Source organism: Eulemur rufifrons, chromosome 9 (assembly GCF_041146395.1).
Source record: "Eulemur rufifrons isolate Redbay chromosome 9, OSU_ERuf_1, whole genome shotgun sequence".
Classification (NCBI taxonomy): Eukaryota; Metazoa; Chordata; class Mammalia; order Primates; family Lemuridae; genus Eulemur; species Eulemur rufifrons.
This window is the reverse complement of record NC_090991.1, coordinates 56,333,458-56,360,262: the sequence shown is the minus strand read 5'-3', so window position 1 is coordinate 56,360,262 and position 26,805 is coordinate 56,333,458. Positions and strand designations below refer to the sequence as shown.

Here is a 26,805-nt window from a genome sequence, read left to right as displayed (position 1 = left end):
CCTCTATGCCAAGAACTACAGGGAAATTGCTGAGAGAAAGACTGTTAGACAGAGAGACACCAAGTTCGTGGATTGAGAGACTCGGTGCTGTTCACAGGTCATTTCTCCCCACACTCATCTGCAATTAACACCGTCCCGATAAAAGTCACAGCAGGCGTCACTGTAGAAATTGATAGTGTGATTCTGAAATTCACACGGAAATTCAAAGGACCCAGAATGGTCTAAACAGTCTTGAAAAGAACAAAATTTGAGGACTCAGATACCCGACTCTGAGGCTTACTCTGAAGCTGCAGCCATCGGGAGGACGTGGCCGTGGCCTGAAGGTGGGCGGCCACGTCAGCGAAGCAGGTGCCCTCGGTCCCCTGATTCCTCAGCAGGGCTCTGTCCCTGTCACTGCTCAGCGGAGAAAGGACGGCGTTTTCAACAAGTGGAACAACTGGGCAAAAGTGAGTCTCAGCTTCTCTTTCACATTATCTAGGAGAGTTAATTCCACACAGATCTTAGACATAAATGTGAAAGCCAAAACTATAAAGCATCTAGAAGAAAACACCATGACTTTGGAATGGGCAAAACTTTGTCACAGAAGACAGCAGAATCAATAACCACTTAAAAACTGGTAAGTTGGACTTCATCAAAATTAAACTTTTGCTCATAAAAAGACACTGTTAGGAAAATGAATGAATAGGCAAACCCCAGACTGGGAGAAAACATTCGTGACCCATATATTAAACAAAGGACTAATATGGAGACTATACAAAGCACCTTATAACCCAGTGATAAAAAGACAATCCAATAAAATAGGCAAAATACTTACACAGGCATGATTCTTCTTCACAAAGTAAGATATGTAAATGGCCAACCAGCAGATGAGGAAGTGCTCATCATCATCATCATCAGTGTCAGAGAAACAAAACTGAAACCACCGCACCCCACTGGAGTAGCTGCACACAGTGTCTGGCAGTTCCAAGTGTTGGCAAGGGTGTGGAACACGAGAGCTGCCCCACGTTGCTGTCGAGAGCATGAGCTGGTGCATCCTTTCTGGAAAATGATATGGCCTTTTGCTGTTAATCAAATTGATACCTACCTTATGATCCAGGAATTCCCCTTCTAGGTGATTATCCAAGATAAATGAAAACATTTCTCAACACATCACTATCAACAGTGGCCAAGACCTGGGGGCAGCCCAGCTGTCCACCAGCAGATGAGTGAGTAGCAAACGCTGCCGTAACCGTGCTCCTCAGTGATGAAGAAAGTAAACTGACACGCAAGAACATGGAGCAATGTAAAAAAAATGTGGTTAATGAAAGAAGCTGGACACAAAAGCGTAGGTAGTTTAGGAGCCTACTTATACCAAGTTCTGCAAAAGGCAAAACCCAGGCCACGGTGACAGACATTGGAACTGTGGTTTCATCAAGGGCCGGGGGGACATGGGAACTTTCCAGGGTGTCAGGAAGCTCTGTGCCGGGTCGGGGTGTGAGTGACGTGGGTGTCTGTGTTTGTCATAACCCACTGAGCTGCACACTTAAAATCGTGCGCCTCACACTATGTAAGTTATTCCTCAGTTTAAAATTGTTAAACACCTGACAAGTGTTTCTCCCAGGACATAACCCCCCTCCTACCGTCCATGGTGGAGCCGGAACCTTGGGGTGGTGAGATGCCCCGGGGGGTGGGGGGGGGTCGCCAGGCAGGGCTCCACCAGGTGCTTTGGTGCTGCAGGTTCTGATGCGTCCCAGAGGGTCCCCTGTAGGTGCCCTGCTTAGAGATTGTGTGAGGCGAGTTTGCATGAGTGACAGGTCCTTTGCGTACCGGATCTAAAATCACGAGTCACGCTGGGAGGTGGCCACAGCACCCCTAGCCGCGGTGCGGCAGGTGCGGCCCAGCTGGGGAGAAACCAGGCGGCGGGCCAGGGGCTGGGCCACACGCACCCTCGCCGTCTCCACACCATAAAGCCGGCTTTGTGTTCTTAACTTTTTTTTCCGACGTGAGGCTTTGCCACCCACAGCACGAAAGAGGTGATCTAATGTGAGTTTCTGTATGGGATTAAACACCTCTGAGACACCTCACAGGTAATTAGCTTTAATTACAGTCCCGGGCTTGCTAAGGAGTTGAATTCATGCAGATTTTCTCTCAGAAAGTCCTCTGTTGCAGAGAGCTCCCTGATTCTGTCCTTTTTTTTTTTTTTTAATTGAGAAGGGTCAGCATTTATACCATTTAGCGTTTTTTTTCTATGAAATACTTCAGAATTACCAAAAGACACAAAGGAATAATGTCTTTCAGAAATTAAACATTGCCCATCCTGCAAACCTCCTGAACCTGGTATTTGCCATTTCATCCATTTCTTTATACTTGTGTCTCTGTGAACAATGTTTTACCTCTTTCAAAACACGTGAGTCCAGCGTCCTGCCTGTTCTGAGAGTTGCTTTTTTGCTCAGGATTACGGTCGAGATCTGCCGTGTGGATGCTGCCGAGTAGCTCGCTGGTCTTCCGTGCCGTGTGGCACCGTGTGGCCTGGCCACGCCGTGGCTGGTGTGCGTCCTCCTGCCAGTGGCAATGGTCTGGGTGTCTCCCAAAACGCAACCCTATTTTAGTGGCATTGAGGCGGGGCCTGCGGGGAAGGTTAGTCACAAGGGCTGATGCCGTCACGTTAGTAAAAGGGCCGCAGGGGCCGTGTGGCCCTTCCGCCACGTGCGGATTCTGTGCTCGTCCCCTCCAGAGGACGGAGCGACAAGGTGCTGTCTCGGAAGCAGAGACCCCGCCCTCCCCAGACCCCCAAACCCGCCAGCCCCTGATCTTGGCTTCCAGCCGCCAGAACTGATCCCTGCTCTCCATAAATCACCCGAGTCTCGGGCGTTCGTGGTGTTCTGCCGCGTGGTGCTGCCCTGCCAGAGCACACGCCCTTGGTGACGGTGGCACGACACCTTTGCTGTCACCGGCGATGCTGACAGAGCCCCTCACCCTCTCCTGTCCCACACCACCTCTGCCTCTGACGCTCTGGGACAGCTGCCTCCCAGCACAGTGCTGTGTCCTTCCCAGAAGGTTCCAGAAGTGCTGACCTGTGCATGGGGAAAACCAGTAACCTGGTCCCTGCCCTGCCAGCCCTCAGTCCAGGCCTTGGCTGCTTCTGGGCAGTAGAAAGAGGAGCAGAGGGCACCCAAGAGGCCGATTCTCCCCGATTAACTGGAAACTAAAAAAAAAAAAATGTGAAAAATGGGACTCCTGAAGGGAAATGTGGCAAATACAGATGTTTGCATTGTGGCTATTTCTAACTTTTTTCTCCTTATAATGTGCTTTCAAACCAGAGACCACCCGAGAGAACTCGGGAGGCAGGGCCCTGGGTTCCCGTCCTGGGGGACGAGCAGCCGCCCGGCCGGGTGGAGTCTGTGCCCAGCCCAGGCCGCAGCCGTCGTCCGCCCGCCGTGTTCTGGAACTTGGCGGTTTTCCTTTCCTGTGCAGACCCAGAGTCCCTCCCAGCGGCCTTGTGGGTAGGGTGAGGGCAGATCGGGGTTTGTCTCCCCTCAAGACGCCTGTTCATGACGAGATGTCGGGACCTGTCTAAGCCGCCCCATGGCGTTTGCGTCCTGGTTCTCTGCGGGAGCTGTCCTTGCACACACACGCGTGTACACACAACTCGCTGCCCGTGTGCAAACACGCACACTCCTGTGCATGCTTCAGGGCTGCCCTGGGCTCACTGACTGGGACGGTGTCTCCCTGTGGCCCAGGCAGCCACAGAAGGCCGGTGAGGACAAGGTGGCCTCCAGGGGAGACGTCCCGAAAGGGCCTGAGCTCCGCAGCCCCAGAGCTGGCAGAGGGGACAGATGCGCCCTCCTCGCCAGGGCGCTGATGCAGGCAGAGGGCGCCCCAGGGTCAGGAGGGGGTGGGAGGTTGCCAGGCACGGCCAGGTCTCTCAGGGTCTGAGCAAGTGCAAGGGCCGGCAGGGTCCATAGCTCCTCCCGCCTGCTCCACCCGGAACCTTCCCCCACTGCCATGGTGCACAGGGACATGTCTGTCTGCGTCCCTGGGAAGTCTCAGGGCCGTCCTGGCGTGTCCCACGTGTCCCTCTGCTTGCCAGGACCCCGGAGGGGCACGTCCCTCCTCTGCCCAGCTCAGAACACCCCAGAACCCCACGGACCCCCAGCTGGCCTTTGCCCCCTCACATCCCGGCCATCCCTAGTTCTATAGGGGACACAGGTCAAAGGCCTCTGCTCGTCTGTCACGGCCATTCTGGTCCTGGGCTCGGGGTTTCATCAGGTTATTGGGACTGAAGTGTGTGAGGTTCCCGATTCTGTTTAGACACTTTCCGTTTTCTCAGATGTTGCCAAAGCCGGGCGCGGGGGGCTGCGCCTGGGGCCGCATCCTGCGTGTGCGCTTCTCAGAAACGCGGTGAGTGGCCTCGTGGGGGACGGGCCGCCACTGGGATTAGGACGCTGTCCCCACGCGAGCCTGCAGTCACCGGGGAGCCCCCGAAGTCCCCGCAGCTCTCACAGTTGCAGTTGCGGCGCCTGCGTTTGCAGGGGGATCGGCAGCAGAAGCGCTGCCGTCGGAACCCACCAGGTGTCCGGGCTGGAAACGCCAGTCTCGCCCGGAGCCACCGCCGTGGTGGCCACGAGGACCCTGCGCCGGAAAGGGCGGGCGCTGGGCGCCCTGGGGGCCGCGCTCGGGCACTGTGGGAGGGGCGGGGTGGGAGCGCGGCCTGTCCCTCCCTTCTCTGCCCAGGGCCACGCTCTGGACCCACCGCGTCCGCTTCCTGGAGGAGCGCGCCCTGCCGCGCTGGGCCACCTTCACCATCTGGAACGCGGGCAGGCAGGGCCGCCGGCTATACCGCAGCCTCAGCGCCGCCGGCAGGCGCAAGGTGGGCTCCGTTCTGTTCCCTTCCTCGCCCCGCCCCGCCCCGCCCCGCCCCGCCCCGCCCCGCCCCTTGTGGGGGGGCCCCCACGCCTGGCCCCGCCCCCACGCCTGGCCCCGCCTCCCCTACGCCTGACCCCGCCTCCCCTACGCCTGACCCCGCCTCCCTATGCCTGACCCCGCCTCCCTACGCCTGACCCCGTCTCCCCTACGCCTGACCCCGCTTCCCTACGCCTGACCCCGCCTCCCTATGCCTGACCCCGCCTCCCCTACGCCTGACCCCGCCTCCCTACGCCTGACCCCGCCTCCCCTACGCCTGACCCCGCCTCCCTATGTCTGACCCCGCCTCCCCTACGCCTGACCCCGCTTCCCTATGCCTGACCCCGCCTCCCTATGCCTGACCCCGCCTCCCCTACGCCTGACCCCGCCTCCCCTACGCCTGACCCCGCCTCCCTACGCCTGACCCCGCCTCCCCTACGCCTGACCCCGCCTGCCCTACGCCTGACCCCGCCTCCCTACGCCTGACCCCGCCTCCCCCACGCCTGACCCCGCCTCCCCCACGCCTGACCCCGCCTCCCCCACGCCTGACCCCGCCTCCCCCATGCCTGACCCCGCCTCCCCTACACCTGACCCCGCCCCTGGCCCAAGCCTGCCCTGCGCTCCTCCCCCAGGTGGTCGCGTTCTGCGACGTGGACAAGAACAAGATCGCGAAGGGCTTCTACTGCTATGAGGACTCTCAGGTGTGTGTGGGCGTCACCACCTGCGGGGTCGCCGCCTGCCCTGGGCCTAGCGGGGCTGCCCAGAAGAGCCTCCCCCACGGCAGATGTGGCCTCGGGCTTCTCGGGGCCCAGGAGGCCGTCCCGGGGACCCACGTGTGCCCCCCAGCGGGGTCGGCCCACCCGCGGGTCCTGTGGGCAGCCGGAGTGGCCGGGCGGCGGGTGGAGACCTGGGCTCTGGGGACAGACCTGGACAGACGGGGACACAGACTGGGACTGCCGGACAGCTCTTGCCCCATGGCGCTGACACGCGTCTTTTCTTGTCCCCCAGGAAAGGCCCAAGCCCCGGGTGCCCGTCGTGCACTTCCGAGCAGCGCGGCCGCCCTTCGTCATCTGCGTGAAGCTGGTGAGTGTCCCAGCCGTGGGGGGCGCGTCTCGGGCTCTGCCCCCGCAGCCCAGCTGTCCTGCCTGACGACGTGGGGCCCTGACTGGCCTGGTCATGCGATCAAGGGCTTGCGGACAGGCGGCCACAGCCACCCGCACCCTGCTCAAGGCCAGCTCTCGCACACCCGCTACCTAACCCCAACCCTAACCCAGGCGGGCAGCGGTCTGTCCTTCCCTTAAACGCGTAAAACCAGCGCTCACTGGAAACTCGCAAAGCGGGGGCAGGTCCCTTCTGGGGGACCTTGGTCAGTGGCCAGGTGTGTAGAAACCGCAGCAAAGGTAACGAGGACCACTAGGGCCGCCAAGGGCCACCCCCGGCCTGCGCAGCCGCTGCCCCTGGGGTGGGGGGGGGACGCCATGCTGGAAGCTGGGGGTGCTGACACTGTGGTGGCGTCTACACAGCCTGTCGGTGAACCCCCGGCAGCGGCTTCCGGGTTATTTCCAGCCTTCTCCACCATCACGGTGCATTATGAGCAAACCCACCATCCCCAAGGGTCAGACCCGTTCCTGCCACCCCCGCGGGCCAGGGGCAGGGGTCAGCCCCTACCTGGCAACCCGGGACATCAGCGTCCTGCTCGGGGCTGATGTGCTCACAGAGGACCAAGCCCATGTGGTTCTGGTTATTAGGGGTTCTGATCCATTCGGGACGCTGGTCCGTGGTCAGCTAAGCGTGTGGCAAATATTTCCTCCCAGTTGGCTTTTGTGGTTCTGCTCAGAACTTATTTTCAGTGTGGTGGCATTTGTCAACGTTGGTGTCCTATGCAGGAAGTTCTTCCCCGTGGTGGGGGAGGCACGGGCTCTTACACGGAATCACGTACAGGAACGTGAAGTGCCTCGCGCGTGAGCCCGCAGCACACCTGGAAGTGACCTGCGTGTCGGGGCCGTGAAGGCCGCTTCCTCCGTCCCTGCCCTGCCCCGGGTCACTGCCCACCTGGTGTGGCCTCCTGGGCCTCAGTCCTCGCCATGGTGAGGTCGGGCTGTCGAGGCCACAGTGGGGCTGGGGTGCGGAGCTGCCTGCAGACATCCCCACACGTCTCAGTTCACCTGTTCCTGGGCACTGTGGTGATTTGGTGCCGCGCGCGTGGCATGTCTCTGAAAGCCACGCCCGCTTGCTGCTGGCCACGGGACTGGAACTGACTTCGTGTTGCTCTAACCGGCAGCTGACACCTCTGTCCCCAGGTGTGTTGTCTTCTCCACAGAGACATCATCTCTCTTCCCTCCTCCCCGCCTCGGGGGCTGGTCTTGTCCTAACCGCCCTTCCAGGGCGGGGGCTGCCTGTGCCTGGGTGGGCTTGTTTCTAAAGACCCTCCCCTTTCCAGAGGTGGTGAGTTCTTTGGTTTTTATAAAGGCCTTTTAGCAAGAGAAGGAACCACCCTTTCATTCCTGGTTTAAGAGTTCCTTTTTGAAACCTGTTTGTAACGGAAAACTCCAAACGTCTACAAAGTAAGCCCAGCCCAGCAATGCCCAGCGCTGGCCACAGAGGGACGGGGTCTGGGACCGTCCTGCGTTCTGCTCCCGGGGTCTGGGGTGGCGGCTGCGGCCAGCCCTGCCCTGCAGTGTGCGGATGGCGTGTGCCGGGCCCTCAGCTGTGCCGCCGGGGTCGTGGGTGGACACACACAGGTGGACACAGGCTGCTGCTTCCAGCAGCTTCCAGCCTGTGAGGGCTGGACTCACGTCCGGCCAGGGCTCAGCTTGGATTCCTGCCCCACAGAAGCCGTGCGAGATCAGTGCGTGTTGATTAAGGCTGCTTAGTTTGTGGTAATTTGTTGTATAGGAAAAGGTAACTGACTAATACAGGTCGAAGCTGGCAATTATGTGCATCAGGCCTGCCTCGTTTTACTGCGTTTCACTGTATGACACTTTGCAGATATTGCTATTTTTTTTAATTGGAGGTTTGTGTCAACCCTGCATCAAACAAGTCTGTCGGTACCATTTTTCCAACAATGTGCCTTACTTCATGTCTGTGTCACATTTTGGTAATTAATCATCACAATATTTCAAAATTTCTCGTTATTACTGTATCTGTAATGGTGATCTGTGGTCAGTGAACGTTGGTGTTACTGTTGTAATTGTGTGGGGGCACCGCGAACCCCACCACGTAGATGGTGAATGTGACGTCCTGTGTCCGCCTGTGCCACCACCAGCCGTTCACCGTGTCTCTCCCTCTCCCTGCGCCCTGAGACGTGACAGTGTCAAAATTGGGCCAGTCAGTAACCCTGGAGTGGCCTCTAAGTGTGCAAGTGGAAGGAAGTCACACACCCCTGCCTTTGCCAAATTGCAAATGCAAAAGAGAAGGTTCTAGAAGGAAATCAGAAGTGCCGCTCCAGTGAACCATGGGGTAGTGAGAAAGTGAAACAGCCTCGTTGCTGATACGGAGAAAGTCTGGGCCGGCCGTGTCCGCGGGAGCCGGCTGCAGACCCTGGGGAGAGGGGTGGGCCTCAGGGCCTCCCACCCGCCCTCACCGTGCAGCACCTCCCGAGACCTGCTGCAGGGACGGGAGCGAGCGGAGCCCCGGGGTCAGACGGGGTCAGCGTGGCTCTAAGATGCAGGTCCTGGGATGCCCTGGTAGAGCCCATTTCGTCCCAAGTCCCTCTGGTGGGGCGTTCGCTGCTTTCCACCACGAGGGCCCCCCAGCTGGTGACAACAGGACTTGGGGAGAAAGCGACCCGGCTGTGCTCTCTCCAGCCCCTCCCACCTTTTCATTCTCTTCGTGGAATATGTCAGCCTATAGAAGCATCTAGTCTTAATGGCAGAGAAGGTCACCGACCACGTGAGAGGTGGACACGGGCAGCCCCCAGCCCGTGAGCGCGGGGAGGCCCGACTGAGCCAGGCCTGTCGTCCCCCCACAGGACCTCACAGCGGGCGCGTTCGAGGACAACCTGAGGTCGCTGCGCCTGCAGGAGGGCCGGGACTTCCTGCTCTTCAGCTGACAGACCCGGCAGCCGCCCAGGTGGGTCTTCACCGAACCTTTTTATTACGCTTCGTTTTTTTTTTTTTGCTCCGTTTGGCCCATGTTGAGAAACCTTCCATAAATCCTACTCTTACAATTATCCTTTCTGTCTACTCTGCAGGGTTAGTCTAACTTCTTATGTTCAGTGCATTAATTTCAGCCTTTCTTAAATACGTAAGGGGTTTTGAAGTCCTGAGTATTCACAGTAAGTACCACTTCAGGCAAAATCCATCTGTTGGGGTTAGTTGCATTTTATTAACTTTCATTACATATTTTATAATTTCTTTTTAAACCATTTTTTTAAACAGTGACCTTACTTGGAGGTGGAAATCATGTTTTTTAAAACAAGAGTTTGAAAATGCTTGTGTTCACCCACATACACACTTAGGTTCTACATTCTGTACATGTCCTTTAGGTCAAGCTTGTATTTTTCAACTATACCTCACTAATTTCACACTGGATATATCATTTTCAACAAAACACACACTATGGTGGTGGATTGATCAATTCCTTCTTCAGTGTTTGCTTTACTATATTCGGAGACTGTTACTAGGTACAGACAAGTACAGGAAAGTCCTGTCACCGCCCTGTCGAATTGAACCTTTAATCACCATGTAGGAATCTCTACCTCTGTTTTTAAAAATACTAATATAGGCAACTCCTATACTAATGACCTTGGGCCGGCTTTCTTGACTTTATGCCTTTGTTTTAGGTGTGTCACTTGTAAATGCACACAGCTATGTTTTTATCTAGTTTAATCTTTGTCCTTCAACTGGAGAATTGTCATAGAGAATTTAATCCATTACACGTTTATCATGTTAATATTTCTAGTATTTGTTGCATCTTGTCCTTTTTTTCATTATGCTTGCATTTTTATTAGTTTTTACTTATTCTTTTTCCATTTTTCTCCGCTACTAGTGAAGTTATATTCCCCATATAGTAACACTTTTTGTGGTGACTCCAAATATTTCAACATGCATCCTTAGCCGAGCTGGTAAGCCCATTTTATTTGTACTCTATTCTAGAACACACGGACATGAGGCGCTTTACACCCCATCACAGCTCAGCTTCTTCCTCACACCTGAGAGTACCCAGCCGGGATCATCGTCCTCTGCCTTTGTACCCTAGAGCAGCGGCTCTCAATTTGCCCCCAGGAGCTACTTGGCAATGTCTAGAGCCACTTGTTGTTGTCACCACTGGGCCTGGGGACGATGTGCTGGACACGCTGCCGCGCACAGGATGACCCTCACAAGGAAATGGTTTGGCCCCAAATACTATCGCATGTTAGAAAGGCTTATTTTTATTTGAATGACTTCATTTTGTTCTTTCTTGAGTGCACCCAGTAACATCGAGTGAAGTTTGACGAGACTAAAAAGAGAAACTGAGACATCCGCACCATACTCAGTGCGGCCAGGCATCCCGGGCACATTGACGGTGGTTCCTCTGGGCATCATGGAGATCTCGCTCCAGCGGTTCTGCAGCTTCACAGGACGCGTCGGAGTGTGAGCTCCTGTCACCCTGTTTGGGAGTGTCACGGATCAGCACGCGTGGGACATCCGTGCCCATGTCCGAGGTGAAGCTCAGTCATGGTTCTCAGCTAGGACGTTGTCAGGGCCACAAGGATGAGACCAGAGCGTTCTATCCAGCAGACTGTCCTTCGTGGGACGAGGGACAATGTGTCCACAAGGGCTGGAGTCTGAGCGAGGGCCGCACGGCGCCACACACCAGCCTGCGGCGGACGGAGGGGCCGTCACACCAGGTTTCCCGTGTTGCCAGCGACGTCCGGCTCCTCCTCCCTCGGGAGCAGGGCGAGGCCTCCGCTCCCCGGACCAGCTTCAGGGGCTGGTCGGCTGCAGAAGAGACGGGACAAGGTCAGGCTGGCCCCGACGCCCCACCCAACCCGACAACCCACCCGGCTCGCGGTCCTCGGCAAGGGCTGAGCCTGCGTCTGCGCCGTCGCCCCAGCGGCCCACAGGTGCCCGTGGCTGATGTGACCGGCCCAGAGCACCGCCACGCGCTGATGCCACGTCCGGGCAGGGGGAGGGGAGGTGCACGATACGGTTCTAACTCCATTTGTGCACATTTGAAATATTTCCTAATAAAAATGTAAAAAGCACATTTAATTCAGAAGCCGGCGGTGAGTTCAGGTTTTATACCCAAGGAACCAGGAGCGACCACATCACGGTGCTCACGCTGTCCTCACCCCTTGCGGTGTCACTTGGGGGCCGACAGGGTCACAGCCCCCTGCCGGGGCGGAGCGGACGCCAGCGCAGCACCCGGAGGGCAGGTGAGGAAAGAAGGAAGGAAAAGACAGAAATCTCCTCAGAGATGCTAACTCAGGCACAAGTGCCCACAGCAAACGCAGCGAGAGTCGGTGAGGAGAAGGGACACAGGACAGGCCGAGGCAGCCGGCAGAGCAAGACCGCGGCACAGCCGGGCGGCTCCGAGGGGCCTGCGCGGTGCGATGGGCAACACGGCCTGACGGACACGGTGCCAGCGTCAGCGCGACAGGGAGGGAGCTGGGGGCCCCGCCCACCCCAGACCAGGAAGAGCCGCACACGTCACTTTCCTGCGACGGGAGGGCGGGTGCGGCGCAGCCCCGACACCTGCGGGCACAGCTGACGGCACCTGGGACAAACTGCTGGAGACCGAGAAGCTCTGGGGCCCCCAAAACCCTCCTGGCTCTGGGGGGGCAGCTGGGCCTTCTCCTCCCCCTCCAAGCCCCACGCAGGACTCGGCAGCCCGACGTCGGCCGCTGCGAACGCCGAATAGCTCCAGCCAGAAAACACGCCCTCGCGCCAGGCCCCTCCATCCTTTCCGACCCAGATGACACGAAGGCGGAGGCCGTGCCGAGAACAAGCAGAATCCAGAGGGACCACACAGGCACAGCACCGGGCCGGGCGTGGTGGCGGCGCCTGAATGACAGAGGGGGCTTTAGAACAACTGATGGATTAGGGGAACGAGACAGCGCCGGGAAAGGCCACGCCAGACATGAGCATGAAGGTGACAAGGTGACAGGAACTTCCCAAACTAAACGGCAAAGAGAAATAAGAACGCAAGAAAGAAAACCCAAGAGATGATGCGAGAACCCTGGGCCGGCTGCAGACGGCGTCCGTCTCTGCTGCGGGAACCGAGGACTCGGCCTCGCCCGTGTGGACGGGGCAGCTGATTGTGCAAGTTCATAGACACCTAAGGGCCAAGGACCATCTTAAAGAAGGTAAAACGGGAGGACGCAGCCAGGTGCCACACCTGTCTCTGCCCGACAGACACTGCTGCTCGAGGAAGGACCACGGCCAGTCACGCGTTCCCTCCTCTCAGGTACAAAAATCCATTCCAGGGGGACCGTGAATGTCAGCGTAAAAGGTAAAACAAAGTTTTCATAAAAACTGGAGACTCAACCTTGAAGTATGCAAAGGCACCTTAAACAGGAGCCACAAAACCAAATAAAAAGGAGACAATAGTAAGTTGAAATGTATTAAATCTAAGGGGGAAAATCCTCCTGGATTAGATGTTTGCAGTGTGCAAAACACACGGAGAACCCTGGCGGACAGACAGACAGACACAGCCCGGAGAGACGGAGAGACCTGAACAGGCACTGAGCCGACGGCGTGGTCAGACAGCGGTGGCCACGTGGAAGGTGCTGAACCTCGTCTGTGGCGCCAGCCCTGCCGATCCCGGACCCCCAGGGCCCCAGAAGCCTGTGTGGCTGCCTGGATGCACTGAGGTGGGCATGTTTCCCTTTTGTAATAAAGTTGTTTTTAAATTCTAAGAATTTTTTTAAAGGGGATTAAGTTATGGGGGGACCCCCAAACGCCCTGATTCTTCCCCTCAACACCGAGAAAGGGGCGGCAGTGTGACTGAGGGACCCGGAACATTCTAGATGACAGGGCAACGGGCAGTGCGGGTGCTTCACGTCCCTGAGTGCTGTGGCGGCGACGCGGGGTTACCTTGGGCACCAGCTGGGGCCGGGGCACGCCCAGGAGGTCACACAGGCGGTTCCGCTGCGCCCTCACCCCCGGGAGCTTCGCGTCCCTGCGGAGAGGAGAAAGCCGTGAGCGACACTAACCTCAACAGTCTCAATAACCCCCCGTCTCGTGTGCAGAAATCCCCCAGCACCTTCCATCAGCTGGAAATCACAAAAGACACCTCCCGCCCCAGAAATCTACACCCGGCAAACCCTCGCTGGGGCAGGAGGCAGAACAGACGTGTTCACGCGAGCAGCTTCTCCGCAAGGCCCGACCCTGCCGCGGGCACCTGCCGGAGGATGGTCCCCGCAGACCAGGGCTGCACCGGGGCAGAGTCGGCCGGCCGGGAGCAGCACGGCAGGAACACGCAAAAGGACACGGCCGCAGGACGTTTAAAGTTTTATTTGAACTGAGTATTTGTTACTCTCGTTAAAAATAAAACCTAGCAATGCTGTGGAGAGATATTGGGTGTGTTTTTCTTTTGTCATACACTTCTAACGATTTTTTTTAAGGGGGATTAAGTTATGGGGGGCCCCCCCCATGCCCTAGCTCCCCCCAACACCAAGAGGGGCAGTAGCACCTGGGAGTCGGGACACTCCCTATCCCTGGCCTGGCCTGGCCCCCCCGGGTGTGTGACCTGAGCCTGCGCTCACAGGACACCAGGACTGAGGCTGCCAGGCTGGGACTTTCTTCCCTCCAGCGGGTTTTAGGGGACAGGTGGACATGGGGACAGGAAGCCGGGCTAGGTGGCCTCACTCACCACGCTGTGTCACTGAGCACGGCCAGGACCTCGTCCAGGGCCTCGGCGCCCACGACGTCGCTGTAGGTCAGCACCGTCTCGTACGCCCGGCTCGCCGTGCTCTTCCGGATCTGGGACAGGGATGGAGCGTCAGCGGGCGGGAGACAGCACCGCCCCACCCCACAGAGACGCCAGGACCCTGCCGGGGGAGGGAGCTGAACCTCTCGCCGCGGCCCCCCCCCCCCCCACCCCGCCAGAGGGCGGAGGCTGGGCCTTCTGACAGCTGGGGGTTGACAACTCCTGCTCCCCTAAATCCTGCCCTGTCAGAGAAGCAGTTTCAGTCTCCCCTGCCCTGGTGCTGAGACTTCATGGAGCAGGTCGTCTCAGAACCCCCAGGCCCACCCAGAGTTCCAGAGTCACAGGACAGGCCCAGGAACCTGCACTGCTGACGGCGAGACAGTAGGAGGGTCTGTCCCCCACTCGGAGAACCACAGCGTTAGTTACTTTCACTTTCTAGGAACGTGTCACCTTTAGATCATTTAAAGAGATTTTCTTCGGCCAGAGAAAAAGAACCCCTAGCAATCTAGCCCTGTGGGGGCCGCGGTGGGAGTCGCTGCAGTGTGGGCTGAGCCCCTGCAGCCTGGGACCTCCCAGGAGCCAGAGCCAGAGCCCCCCGGACACGTGGCCGCAAGTTCACGTTCATCCCAGTAAAATCAAAGGTCCAGCTCTGCCTCAGTGCATAAACCTGACCTGAAATCCTACCAACGTGACATTCCTTCAAGGTCACCTGGGTGGGGCTCACCAGGGGGAAGGGGGGAGGGGGCTCACCAGGGGGAAGGGGGGAGGGGGCTCACCAGGGGGAAGGGGGGAGGGGGGAGGGGGCTCACCAGGGGGAAGGGGGAGGGGGGAGGGGGCTCACCAGGGGGAAGGGGTGGCAGAGCAGCAGACACAGCTGCAGAAGTGCCTGCCGCCTCACGGCGCCGCAGAACTGCACCATCCCGCAGAACCTGTGGAGACAGCCGCCCAAGGCCGCGTGAGCCACATCACGGCCCTTTGTCCCAGAGTTCAGGGGGATCTGGAGCCGAGGGGGCCCCCAGGGGGGACTCGAGTGTCGGCAGAGCCGGGCGGTGTCTGGCGCTCACTGCCCAGTGTCCGCCGCAGGTCGAGGGTCTGGAACTCAGGCCCCTCTGCAAGGCGTGTCGGGTGTCGGGAGAGTCGGGTCTGTGGCACGAGACTCCCCTCCTCGCACACACCGGCTCTTGGGTGAGGGGCTGCCAGGCCCCCACCCACCCTGGGAAGGCGGCAGGGCGGGGCGCAGCCCCCCCGCGCTGGCAGGAACGGATCCGGCCAGGAACACGGAACACTCACACTGCGATGCCCGACTGGAGCTTCTGGATGTCTTTCGACCTCTTGATTTCTTCCTTGCAAAGCGCAAGCAGCTTCACGCAGAAGGGGTGGCTGGAAGGAGAAGACACCGGCTAGAGATGAGCTTCAGGGGGACCCACAGGCCACACGTGACGCACGCCGTGGTGGCATCTGGTGACAGCTACAGCCACCAAGTGACCGGAGGGCCAGTCCCCTCAGTCAACCCAGCCAGGTTACGGGAACCGGCTCCCTCGCTCCCCCCGTGAGCGCAGCTGAGAGGAGACGCCCCTCTTCGTGCATCCAGCTCCTACAGGTTCTGCCACACGTGGGCGGGCTGACCCCTGGCGCAGTTACAGCGTGGTCACATGGGCCTAAGTGACTGACCCCAATGGAAGAGAACTTGGCCCAAGTGCCGTGTGACGCCAAGGGGCACATGCCCCGGCCCAGGCCAGCTCCTCCTAGGTCAACGGAGCGGCCAGTGTCCCACCAGTGTCTGTCCCCCCACACCCTGGTCACCCCGGCACTGGGGCACTGCCGTCTCGGGGTCAGTCAGTGACAGCAGCTCCCGGACTGCAAGTCCCAGGAAAACACTCTGCCGGGGGGGGGGAGGGGGAGCCCCAGGCCCTGCCCTGTTGGTGCCACCGTCCTGACCCCACCCAAGTGCTCACTGTCCCTGCAACGTGTCCGCCTGCATCTCTGGTCCCCAGCCCCACCCCCAGGCTCCGTGTAGTCTGTCCCCAGGTCACTGAAACACTTGTTGGGGACCAAGTGACCATCATGGGCTGAGGCCCACGTCACTCTGTCCCTGCGGGCCTTGCTGCTTCCGTGTCCCTCCTGGGTCAACACCAATTCCCTGGCCACCTCATCCACACCCTGGTGACTTCTGAGGTTCACACCCCACCCCCTCTCTGAGGACTGTCAACCGAGCTCCAGCCCCGTGGACCCCCCGCCTCTGGGTGGGCTCGAGCGAGGGTCTCCAGCTGGACTCTCAGAGGTCCCTGGGCCATGTCTCTGTCCAGGTGTCTCAGAGCAGCCAACCTGGGCCCCGTCCCCGAGCCCTCCACGGCCATCGCTAGCAGACCCATGTGCCCAAACCCAGCCACTGTCCCCCGCGTCTGCCTGGGTGGGCCGACAGCGGCTGCGGCTGAGCCTGACCCACGGGAGGGTGTCTCCTGGGATTCCGACCTCAGGGCTGGCTGACTTTCTCTTTAAACCGTGAGCTACTTTGCTCCACCAGAAACGCAGAGAACAAGCAAATCCTTACTCCTCCTCCGCGGCGAGGACCTCGAAGCAGCCGTTGGCGAGCATCTGGTCCAGCGTCCTCAGCAGCGGCACGGACACCCTGGGGAGGAGCGATAGATGATGCCGATGGCCCAGGGGGGACGGAAGCGTCACTCCCGCCGGAGCCGGCTCTGCCAGCACCCAGCCACCCCCGGCACAATGCTGCTGAGCTGTCACCCCTTTTACGGTTTATGTGGAAACGTCCCGGATCAGGAAAAGACAAAACGACTGTGGGAAGAACGAACAAAGCTGGAGGCCGACACCACTTAGTTTCAAGTGTCACAGCAAAGCCGCTATGATCAGAACAGTGTGGTCTGGTGCAAAGGTAAGTAAATACGTCAAGAGTCCAAAATAAAGCTATGTAGCTGATTTTCCTTTTTTTGTGTGACAGAGTCTTGCTCTGTCCCCAGGCTGGGGTGCAATGACACCGTCACAGCTCCCTGCAGCCTCCAACTCCCGGGCTCCAGCGACCCTCCCCGCCTCAGCCTCCCGAGCAGCTGGGACCACAGGCGCCACCACCGCGCCCAGCTAATTTTTTTTAATAAAGGTACAAAAGCGACACAGTGGAGACAGGAGGGTCTTTCCAGCAAACGGCGCTGGAACAACGGACCTGCAGGTGCGAGAGGCGTGCGGCCATCCCCACGCTGTGCCCACCAAGGTCGAACTCAGAGTGGACTTTAGGTCTAAACGTTAAACCTAGAACTATAAACCTTCGCGGGAAAACAAAGTCTCCGTGACCTGCACCAGGCAGAGCTTTCCAGAGCTGCTCCCAGTGTGAACACTCGCTCCGCGCCAGGAGCCGCGGGAAGGGAAACGCGGCGCGCAGGGACAGCGTCGGCAGGCCCACGTCCCACAGCCGCCTTCAGCTCGAGCTCCACACGAGGGAAACAGCCCCGTTAACATCAGCCCCCGGGCAGGACGGCGTCACCAGGGGACGTGAAGGTGGCGAGTGAGCCCAGGAGGCGACGCTCCGCACCCTCAGCCCGGGGGAAACGTGGACTGACACCACGAGGAGCCCCCGGCAGCGCCAGGACGGCTGACACGGGAAGGACCCGCCACGCCACGCAGGACGGGCAGCGGCCAAAGCTCCCGGACGCCCTTGGTGCTGAGGGGAAACTCGCCACCCCTGGAACATGGCCTGGCAGCTTCCAGAAGAGTTGAACCCACCACATGGCCCAGCCGCTGGACCCCCCTGATGCGCCTGACAGAAAAGGGACAGGTAAGTCCCCACTGCCATCGACATGACATGCAGGAGACGACACCTGTCCAGCAAAGCCAGTTTCACCGCAGCTGCCGACGCTCCCGCAGCAGGCAGGACGTCCACGCACCATTGAGGGCCCGGCGGAGGCCCTGGGGCCGGGGCTCAGAGACCCAGGCCAGCCGTGTGCGTCAGGCATGTGTCCGCCTCGCTGTGCCCGTGCTCCTCGCCTGCACACGGGTGTGGAGCTGCCCCACGTCTGCCTTCCCATCCCGGTGGGAAAGGAAGGACCCGCCGACCGGGGGAGCCACCACCGGGGCCCCGGTGCCCGCCAGGCCCAGCCGCTCACCTGTCATTCAGCAGGTTGTCCTCGAAGACCTGCAGGAGAGTCCCACCGAAGCTCTCCAGTGCCCGGGGGTCCCCCTGAATCCCCTTCATGTAGGCGAACAGGCTCTGCGTGGAGTGCCTGACCTGTGGGGCAGGGACGCGTCAGGGAGGCGGCCACACGCCCCTCGCTGCCCCCAGCTGGCTGCCCCCGCTCAGCTCAGATGTCTGCCATGGAGCTGAGATGACTCTGAACTACGACACGTGGGACCTCACACATGTCCCCTGGGGACAGCACAGCCTCAGCTCTTACACAGCGTCAGGAACCTGCCAGATGTTCCAACCGTGGCCGGGGAGAGGAGGTGGCGAGACCCTCCCCAGACACGGGGAGCTGCGCCTGGCGTCCTGCAGACTGAGGTGGGTCTAGAACCCGAAGGAGCCCAGGCAGCCATGTGTGGGGTCAGACAGGCCCCGGAGGACTGAACCCTGAGGGGACAGGCGGGGGCACGCATGAGCGCCCGGCCCCAACACGCACAACTTTGCTCCCAGCATAGGCAACTCAGTGCAGCTGTGACACCATGCAGGAGACACGGGTGACGAGGAGGAGGGAGGGTTGTGGGGACTGGCCCAGCGTTGGCCCAGGAAGCCCCTGACGCGGCCACTGGGCGCCAGGCCGTCTCGGGGGTGACCTGGAGCAGGCCGGCCAGGTCACAGGGGCACGGCATGGACACATGTCACGCACCAGTGCACGGCACCAGCCCAGTCCTGAGGGCGGGAAACACACGGGACAAAACTCAAAGGGCACGAGGAGCAGCTGGGGGGTGGCGGGGGGGCGGGCCGAGAAATGCCCAAGTCTGGGTACAGGGACCCAGCGCAGCAGGGCATGTTTGAGACACTGAGGAAATTCCCATGTGGTCGCACTTTAAGACACAGAGGGTGAATTATACGATTTCTGGGATTGGCTTTAGATAGTCCCAGCCTGAAACCCAGCTGTGTGGGTGCCGTGTGCCCAGGCAGGCGGAAACGCCCCCTGCCGGGCGCACGGGGCTCATGGCCATGTGCTCACGCGCAGGCGGCACAAATGCCCGAAGAAGTTTGAGAGAAATTAAAGGCCCCCCGTAGAGCAGGAATGATCAGCTGGGATATCGAAACTTCACATGTTTTAAACACGCAAATATGACTCGAACATGCGTGTCCTGCAGCGAGGCCCCAGGGCAGAGGCCCACTGGCCAATTCTACCTTCGTCAGACCCAACCATGCCACAGGCCACGCAGTGTCCTGGGTCACGGGGCAGCTGGACCCTCGACCCCAAACCAAACGTTCTCCAGGAGGAGGCGGCGGCTCCACCCCGTGAGTCTCCCGGGGGACGCGCCCGGCCATGTAGAGGCCGCCTCACCGTGGACTCCGTCAAGCCGCCCACGGACACGACCAGCCCCAGCAGGACGTGGTAGCGGTAGGCGGGCAGCCCCAGCAGCTGGGTGACGCGAGGGAAGGCCTGGGACGGGGCGTTCCAGTTCACAGAGGCCACATCACACCTGCGAGAGAGGAAGTGCAATGAGCCCAGGCTCCCCGCGCCGTCCCGCGGCCGGAGGGGCAGGTTGTGGGGGAGGCCGTCGGGGACGCACCTGGGGAAGAGCCGCTCCAGCTCCGCCCGGTGGGGCACGTGGGGCGTGGGGGGGTCGCAGTGCAACAGCGTCAGGAACACGCCGGCCGCGTGAGCGCGGAACCGGTCGATCTTCTCACTGGCCTGCTGGGCCACGCGGCACATGACCTGCTCACAGCTGCAGAGCAGGAGCGTGGTCTGAGCCGATGCCCAACACCACGAGGGCACCCGGGCTCCTCCGCACCGTCAGCCTGGTGCCGCCACGCCCTCGGGAAGACACGGGCAGGCCCGAGAGGACCACACCTGTGTGCGTCCCAGAAGTCCGACGGCAGACGCACAGCATGTGCTACACACGCTGACGGGGTCTGGGGCAGAGGCGGGGACAGGAAACGGGTCGGGCTGCAGCAGAAGGAGGTGGGGGCTGGGGAGAGGAAGGGCAGGCAGGGAAAGCAGTGGGGGAGAGGAGCACCGAGGAAATGAGGCCGGAATCTGCACAGAACGAGTGTCCCTGACAGCGGGGCCAGGGAGACCCACGGCAAAGACAGCCCCCAACGGCGGCCCTGGGGCCAGGGAACCAACCACGTGACGGCTCAGCCCGGCCCGGCAGGAGCACAGGCCTCACACCGAGAAGCCACCCTGCCCCAGCCTCTCTGGTCACGGGCAGGCCGAGCACCACGGGAAGCCTGGAGGCAGGGCCTGCACAGATGGGGAAGAGGCCTGGGGGCTCGTCTGGGGAAGGGGCACAACCAGGAACACCCGCCGGCCGTCTCTGGCCAGGTGGAGGCAGAGCCGCAGGGACACTCACACGTGGGGCTCGATGAGCTCGGGCTGGCTCCGTCCCAGCAGAAGCGTCAGGTCCATCAGACCGGTCATGGCGGCCTCCCGGACCCTGCGAGAGGGAGAGACCGGGGCAGATGGGGACTCCGCCAGCCATGATGGCCAGGCCACGCAAGCACAGTGCTGTGACTAACCCACACAGAGCACCCCCCCCGGGGTGTCCACTGCCAGGGAGAACAGGCACAAGGACCTCCTGAGGTCTCCCCTGTGCTGTGAGAACACAGGCGGGAGACGCCAGCCGCACATGGCTGTGCTCCAAGGCGTCCTGAACACGGCGAGTTTCACAGATCATTTACATCCCGCTTCAGCGGGAACATGGAGGAATGTGTTCTCTCGTGTTCCTCTGAACGAGGAGGATTCGTGTTTAACATCTGAAGACGGACTGGACACGCCCCTGCTCACCAGGCCCCCACGTCCCCGCGGCTGTCCGTGGTGTAGTCGCCCAGGCAGCCCAGCGTCCCCTGCTCACCAGGCCCCCACGTCCCCGCGGCTGTCCGTGGTGTAGTCGCCCAGGCAGCCCAGCGTCCCCTGCTCACCAGGCCCCCACGTCCCCGCGGCTGTCCGTGGTGTAGTCGCCCAGGCAGCCCAGCGTCCCCTGCTCACCAGGCCCCCACGTCCCCGCGGCTGTCCGTGGTGTAGTCGCCCAGGCAGCCCAGCGTCCCCTGCTCACCAGGCCCCCACGTCCCCGCGGCTGTCCGTGGTGTAGTCGCCCAGGCAGCCCAGCGTCCCCTGCTCACCAGGCCCCCACGTCCCCATGGCTGTCCGTGGTGTAGTCGCCCAGGCAGCCCAGCGTCCCCTGCTCACCAGGCCCCCACGTCCCCGCGGCTGTCCGTGGTGTAGTCGCCCAGGCAGCCCAGCGTCCCCTGCTCACCAGGCCCCCACGTCCCCGCGGCTGTCCGTGGTGTAGTCGCCCAGGCAGCCCAGCGTCCCCTGCTCACCAGGCCCCCACGTCCCCGCGGCTGTCCGTGGTGTAGTCGCCCAGGCAGCCCAGCAGAGCCCCATAGACCTGGGACACGTTCTCCTTGCACACGGCCTCGTCCGGAGCTCCCGCCTTCACCCCGACAGTCCGGCAAATCCTGAGGTTTAGAACGTGTGAGGTAAGTGACAAAGCCCCTCACGTGACCATGGCCTGTCGCGCTTGTCCTGAGAGGACACACCCAGAGCAGACACGGGACCCCCGGACTAGACTGGGAACCCAGAGCTCCTTTCACGCATGTGACGAGGACGGGGGTCCCGGGAAGCCAGGCTCTGCCGCCTGAGTGTGACAGGTGGACAGGGAGGCATCTGTGGGGGGTCCCTCCTTCTGTCCCCCGACATGGGGGCTGACGTGGAGACAGAGGGTGTGCGTGGCCCCAGTGCTCAGAGCCCAACCCCCACACAGGCTGACGGGGTCGTCCCCGCCCTGCCGTCCTCGAGGGGCCCAGTGTCCACAGAGTGACGTCCCTGCGCTACGGCCTCAACACTCATTACGGTTAACGGTTAAGGAGCCCCCACGGGCAGGAAATGGCGCTCCTGTGAAAGGAGAATCCACTAGAGAATAAAACAGCAGAGTCGGCCTCTGCGCAGACCCCATCGCCTGCCCGCGACCAGCCCCTGATAAAGCCCGAGAGCCGACACCGACGCCGGCGTTCCAGTCTGACGTGCGGGAGGCACCGTGGGACCCACCTGGCCATGGCCTTCAGGGCGTCTCTCCGAGACTCGGCGAAGCTCACGTCCTGGGGGGAGGTGCGGGCGACGGCTCTCAAACCCGCCAGAACCTGAGGAGCAACAACGATGCAGCGACCGAACGTGAAACCGTAAGATACACGCGCTTCTCACGCAGCAGAGCAGGGAAGGTGGCCTTCGGGAGGGCGGAGCCTGCGCAGCTCACCGGAGCCACTTTCCTGGCGGGGCCACACACCCTGCGTGGCTGGGACGGACGCACCCCCAGCACCCTCCACGGAAGGCCTGGCCCCGGGCAGGGACCCTGCCTCAGCAGGACAAAGACAAACGAAGCTTTGTCTGTCCCTGCAGTGACAGTTCGTCTCAGGAACCGTTTCGTGGGGACCCCGTGGCAGCTGCACAAGCCCAGTGAGCACGTTTCAGGCAACGCGGCAGCCGCAGGGGGAGCTGCCCATCTCACTGGTGGAGACCCCCAGCACCCAGGTGAGTCTCTCTGGAGGCAGGTCCCGGGGAGGGAAGGACACAGGGCACCCAGGGGACAGTGTGACCAGAGCCAGGTCCGGTGGCAGCAGGAAGGCCTGGCGGGAGGTCGGCAGGGCCCAGACAGACGCCAAGTCGGGCAGGGCCAGGACAAGAGCTCCGTGGACGGAGGCTGGCGGGGCAGAGAGGTCTGTGGGGAAACGGTGCCACCCGCAGCGCTAGGACCCTCCAGGGGGTCAGGGCCAAAGTCAGGGTGCCAGAGGTGAGGGGTGGGGGTGTGATCGCCGCTGAGAGAGACAAGCCAGGGACGGGAGAACTCGGTGCAGGGTCAGCGCGGTAGGAAGGGGAGGCGAGAGGACAATGGGGCTCCTGGGAAGGGCAGCAGGCGGGACCATGTCCCCTCTGCACTGAGCCCCCAGAGCGGTTCCCTGACACTGGAGAAGCCCCATTCTCGGGGAGACCAAAACCACCCTCCACTCTCAGCTCCCGGCTTTCCACGGGAGACTGGCAGGGGAGAGTCTGTCCCCCGCTGGAGATGATGGACAGCCGGGCTGCACCAGGCACCCGGGAAGCTGGAGCGTGTCCAAGTGGGCTGCTCGCAGACCCCGCACCAGCCGGCGCACACAAGGGCTCTGCCCAGCTCCGCCCTGAGCCCCGGCCACAGCCCCCGAGCTGAGGTGAAGCCCCCAGGGAGTAAAGCGCCAGGTGGTGTCTGTACTTCCAGGGAGGCAGAGCCCCGAGGGGGCAGGGCCGCCACTCGCCACAGATGGGACAGGTGCGCGGTGGCTCCCTCGGGGACGCCACTGTGGGGGGAGGACATGTGGGCAGGGCCTCTGCTCAGACCCGAATGGGCCTGGAGAGGACACGGGACGTGGCACCACACACGCATGAAGGCAACGTGTTCTCACGGGGCAGCAGCTGTGTCTGTGAACGGCACCCTCGCCGTGTCGTTCAGCTTCCTCGGCAGAGGCATCCTCGGGGCCCCCTGCTCCCCTCACTGGCTTTCAGGGTTCCTTCCCACCACACACGCCGCCCGACGCGTTCGGCCCTGGCCCCTCCGCCCACGCCCCGCACCTGGGCCCACCTGCTGGAGTCTGCCCTTCAGGAGGAAGCCGGGGAGGGCGCCCAGGGCCGCAGAGAAGCCGCAGCGGGTCATCTCCTCGGGGCTCTGCAGCTCAGCGAGGTACCGGCTGACCAGTCCCTCTGCAAGGAGGAGCCGGCGTGAGGGAGGGGCCCGTGGCTGGCCACGCACAACACTCACGCAGAGCCGAGCAAACACAGGAGGGAGGAACCGCTCCAGGCTACTACAGCAGACACAGTGCCCAAGTGGTATACATCAAAGCAAGTATAAAAAAAGAATTTTTATAAGGTGGTTTTAAGGTTTTCATAAGCAATTTTAACTACATGGTTTCACTCTCAGGAAGATAAATTCAGGAGAGTGATGAGATGGCAGCTACATTCGTAATTCTCATTTTTATTTAGGAAGAAGCTGAGCGTTTCATCAGAGACCGAGAGCAGACAGGGTTTCCTGCTGGATGCTCGGGGCTGGGGACACAGGACATGAGCACAGTGGGTGGCGGAGAACAGGGAGCCGCAGACACGCAGCTCCCTGCGGACAAGCGAGGGGACGGCGCCAGGAATGGTGCTGGGAGCAGAGGCTGTGGGACAAGTGGGGACCCAGGGTACCGAAGGTTCAGGGCAGGATCAGGTGAGGAGTCCCTGGGAGGGACGTGGACAGCGGCCTGCCGTGTGCACAGCTCTGGGGGCCTGGAACCAGGTGCCCTCCTGAGCCCAGGGCCCCGTCACTGTTCTCACCCCAGCAAAGCGGCTCTGACTGGTGCACATGGAGCCCATCGTGCTCCTTCTCCCCTCGCATGTTAGGGCAGAAAACACCGTCTCCCACCATCTTCACAGTCAGAGTTAATCTCAGAACATCCTTTCTGTTTATATTCAAGTAATACGACGAGGAACCCTCTTCTTAGACAAAAAGCAAACACCTTATTATTCCAGTTTTTAAAAAGAGGTTAAACAGGCCCGGCACAGTGGCTCACGCCTGTAATTCTAGCACTCTGGGAGGCCGAAGAGGGCGGATTATTTGAGCTCAGGAGTTCGAGACCAGCCTGAGCAAGAGCGAGACCCCGTCTCTACTAAAAATAGAAAGAAATTATATGGACAGCTAAAAATATATATAGAAAAATTAGCCAGGCATGGTGGCGCATGCCTGTAGTCCCAGCTACTTGGGAGGCTGAGGCAGGAGGATTGCTTGAGCCCAGGAGTTGGAGGCTGCAGTGAGCTAGGCTGACGCCACGGCACTCCAGCCTGGGCAACAGAGTGAGACCCTGTCTCAAAAAGAACAAAGGGGCCGGGCGCGGTGGCTCACGCCTGTAATCCTAGCACTCTGGGAGGCCGAGGCGGGTGGATCGCTCAAGGTCAGGAGTTCGAGACCAGCCTGAGTGAGACCCCGTCTCTACTAAAAATAGAAAGACATTATATGGACAACTAAAAAAAATCTATATAGAAAAAATTAGCCGGGCATGGTGGCGCATGCCTGTAGTCCCAGCTACTCGGGAGGCTGAGGCAGTAGGATCGCTTAAGCCGAGGAGTCTGAGGTTGCTGTGAGCTAAGCTGACGCCACGGCACTCACTCTAGCCTGGGCAACAGAGTGAGACTCTGTCTCAAAAAAAAAAAAAAAAAAAAAAAAAAAAAAAAAAAAAGAACAAAGGAAAGAAAGAAAAGGAAGGAAGGAAGGAAACAAACAAACAGCTGAAACGAGTAAGAGCTGACTGCATGGGGACTGGTGGCTTCACGCCCCAGGACCAGCTGCCGGGGCAGAGTCCCCGCTGAGACGTCTCGGAGAAGCTGCCTGTCGAGAGGTGAAGGAAACCCTCGGGCAGCTGGGACAACAGACGGACGTGCGAACACAGCGTGAGAAGGAACCTGTCGGCTCCGCGAGGAAAGCCACGCATGGCCCGTGCACCCTGGGGCCCCTCTGCCTCCACGGCCCGCAGAGGCCCCTCTCAGATCCCACCCGGCGGCAGCTTCCGGCCGGAGCCGCACCCCTCACCACTCACCCTGAACTGCGGGATCCGCCCGCCCCGGCTCCTGCACGTAGTACTCGCTGCAGAGAGCGGCCAGCGCCGACACAGCCGCGTCCTGGAACAGAGGCAGGGCTGTGAGCGCACAAAGGCTCGGCTCCACTCGGCCATGGAAGCAACAGATCGTTCTCAAGTCTAGGACAGTGATTAGGGCTAAAAACAAAAACCCAAATTGTGTCGTTCCTTTGCAGTATGCCCACTCTCCTCATCTGTCAGGCACGCTCAGCACTTCAGTGATTCTCTGCAACTATCACAGTAACCTGAACAGAGAAACCGACTGTCTCCTCCACAGCCGAGGGGCGGACGGCCAGGGGACATGCTCGCGCCTTCAGGTGGGGCCCAGCATGGCGGTGCTCAGGCAGAGATGTGGGTGCGGTTTTCTCCGCTGCCCCTGAGCACCACACACACAGTTTCCAAACCTCAAATCCCACAACTCAGCAGGACACAGAATTCGGCTGCGCACATACTTACTATCAACGTATGGGGGAAAAGTCAATAAAGTCAGAAACAGTAACAAAAAATTAAACGTTCCGATTACCAATGGCTCCATTAGGTTTCCTGATTACAAAGCGCCCAGACATCATCATCTAGAATTCCAGATAAAATCATGGCATCCACCAGTCACGTCAGTGCTTGAGAGGAACCCCTCGAGCACAGCTGGCTGACGCAAACACTGAATAATGACTAAGGTGGCTTCTCTGCAACGTAGCACAGGAACAACCTCGTTACCACACCTTGAGCTGCTGTCGAGCGTGGCTTGAAATAAGATGGAGACTTCTCAGAGTATCGTCGATCAGCCACTGCCAACCGTCTGTCAAAGAAACGGAGTTAATTTACCCAATTGAGAATATTTAGTTGAAATTAAAAACACCACATTTTCCACTAACTCTCAAGGTCAAAGCAGACATCACTGCAGACGGGAGTCGGGAGAGAGCCGACATGCCCACTCTCCAGGCTGCAGACACCCCAAAGACCCCCTAGGCGTGAGGGGAAAGGCCTCTGGCTGCTGAATCGCTCAAACCCCACTGTGGGAGACACCTGCATTCTGCAAACCTCATGATTTAAACGTCACGTCTTGGGAGATTTTCGTTCTTTTATTACACTCGCAAGCTTCAAGTGGTCTTTTCCGACATCTCTCCCCCTGGCTCCCACCAGCATAAACTCAAACATTCAGCTCGGTTGGACCGAATACCAGGTAACAACTGCTAAGTCTGTTCCATTAAAACAAGGGGAAAACTCCTAACTTCTGAGGCTGCAGAGCGGAGAGCGGCCAGGGCCAGAGACGCCGGGGCTGCGCCGCACTG

The 26,805-nt window shown here is 60.2% G+C and overlaps 2 protein-coding genes across 12 annotated transcripts in view; one reads left to right on the top strand and one right to left on the bottom strand.

Moving 5' to 3' along the window:
• The window catches only part of B3GNTL1 (UDP-GlcNAc:betaGal beta-1,3-N-acetylglucosaminyltransferase like 1), a 66,372-nt gene extending 53,009 nt beyond the window's left edge, over positions 1-13,363 (top strand). For 6 of the 10 annotated variants that reach the window (XM_069483071.1, XM_069483069.1, XM_069483075.1 and 3 more), the window contains 4 exons: positions 4,310-4,849; positions 5,514-5,582; positions 5,890-5,964; positions 8,852-8,917. In XM_069483071.1, the coding sequence (XP_069339172.1) occupies positions 4,310-4,849; positions 5,514-5,582; positions 5,890-5,959 (679 nt within the window). In that variant the 3' untranslated portion in view covers positions 5,960-5,964; positions 8,852-8,917. Of the gene's footprint in view, positions 1-4,309; positions 4,850-5,513; positions 5,583-5,889; positions 5,965-6,767; positions 7,182-8,851; positions 8,953-9,977; positions 10,041-13,054 lie in introns of those variants that run through there. The other 4 variants (XR_011234921.1, XM_069483073.1, XM_069483072.1 and 1 more) reach the window with 4 other exon arrangements.
• TBCD (tubulin folding cofactor D) overlaps positions 10,233-26,805 on the bottom strand; it is a 128,964-nt gene continuing 112,391 nt past the window's right edge. For both annotated transcript variants that reach the window (XM_069483067.1, XM_069483066.1), the window contains exons 24-37: positions 26,236-26,312; positions 25,478-25,559; positions 23,491-23,609; positions 21,930-22,021; positions 21,203-21,340; positions 20,233-20,316; positions 19,450-19,605; positions 19,221-19,359; positions 17,850-17,971; positions 16,286-16,363; positions 15,025-15,114; positions 14,576-14,663; positions 13,678-13,787; positions 10,233-12,984 (exon numbers count right to left, since the gene is read on the bottom strand). In XM_069483067.1, the coding sequence (XP_069339168.1) occupies positions 12,711-12,984; positions 13,678-13,787; positions 14,576-14,663; positions 15,025-15,114; positions 16,286-16,363; positions 17,850-17,971; positions 19,221-19,359; positions 19,450-19,605; positions 20,233-20,316; positions 21,203-21,340; positions 21,930-22,021; positions 23,491-23,609; positions 25,478-25,559; positions 26,236-26,312 (1,649 nt within the window). In that variant the 3' untranslated portion in view covers positions 10,233-12,710. The remainder of the gene's footprint in view (positions 12,985-13,677; positions 13,788-14,575; positions 14,664-15,024; positions 15,115-16,285; positions 16,364-17,849; positions 17,972-19,220; positions 19,360-19,449; positions 19,606-20,232; positions 20,317-21,202; positions 21,341-21,929; positions 22,022-23,490; positions 23,610-25,477; positions 25,560-26,235; positions 26,313-26,805) is intronic.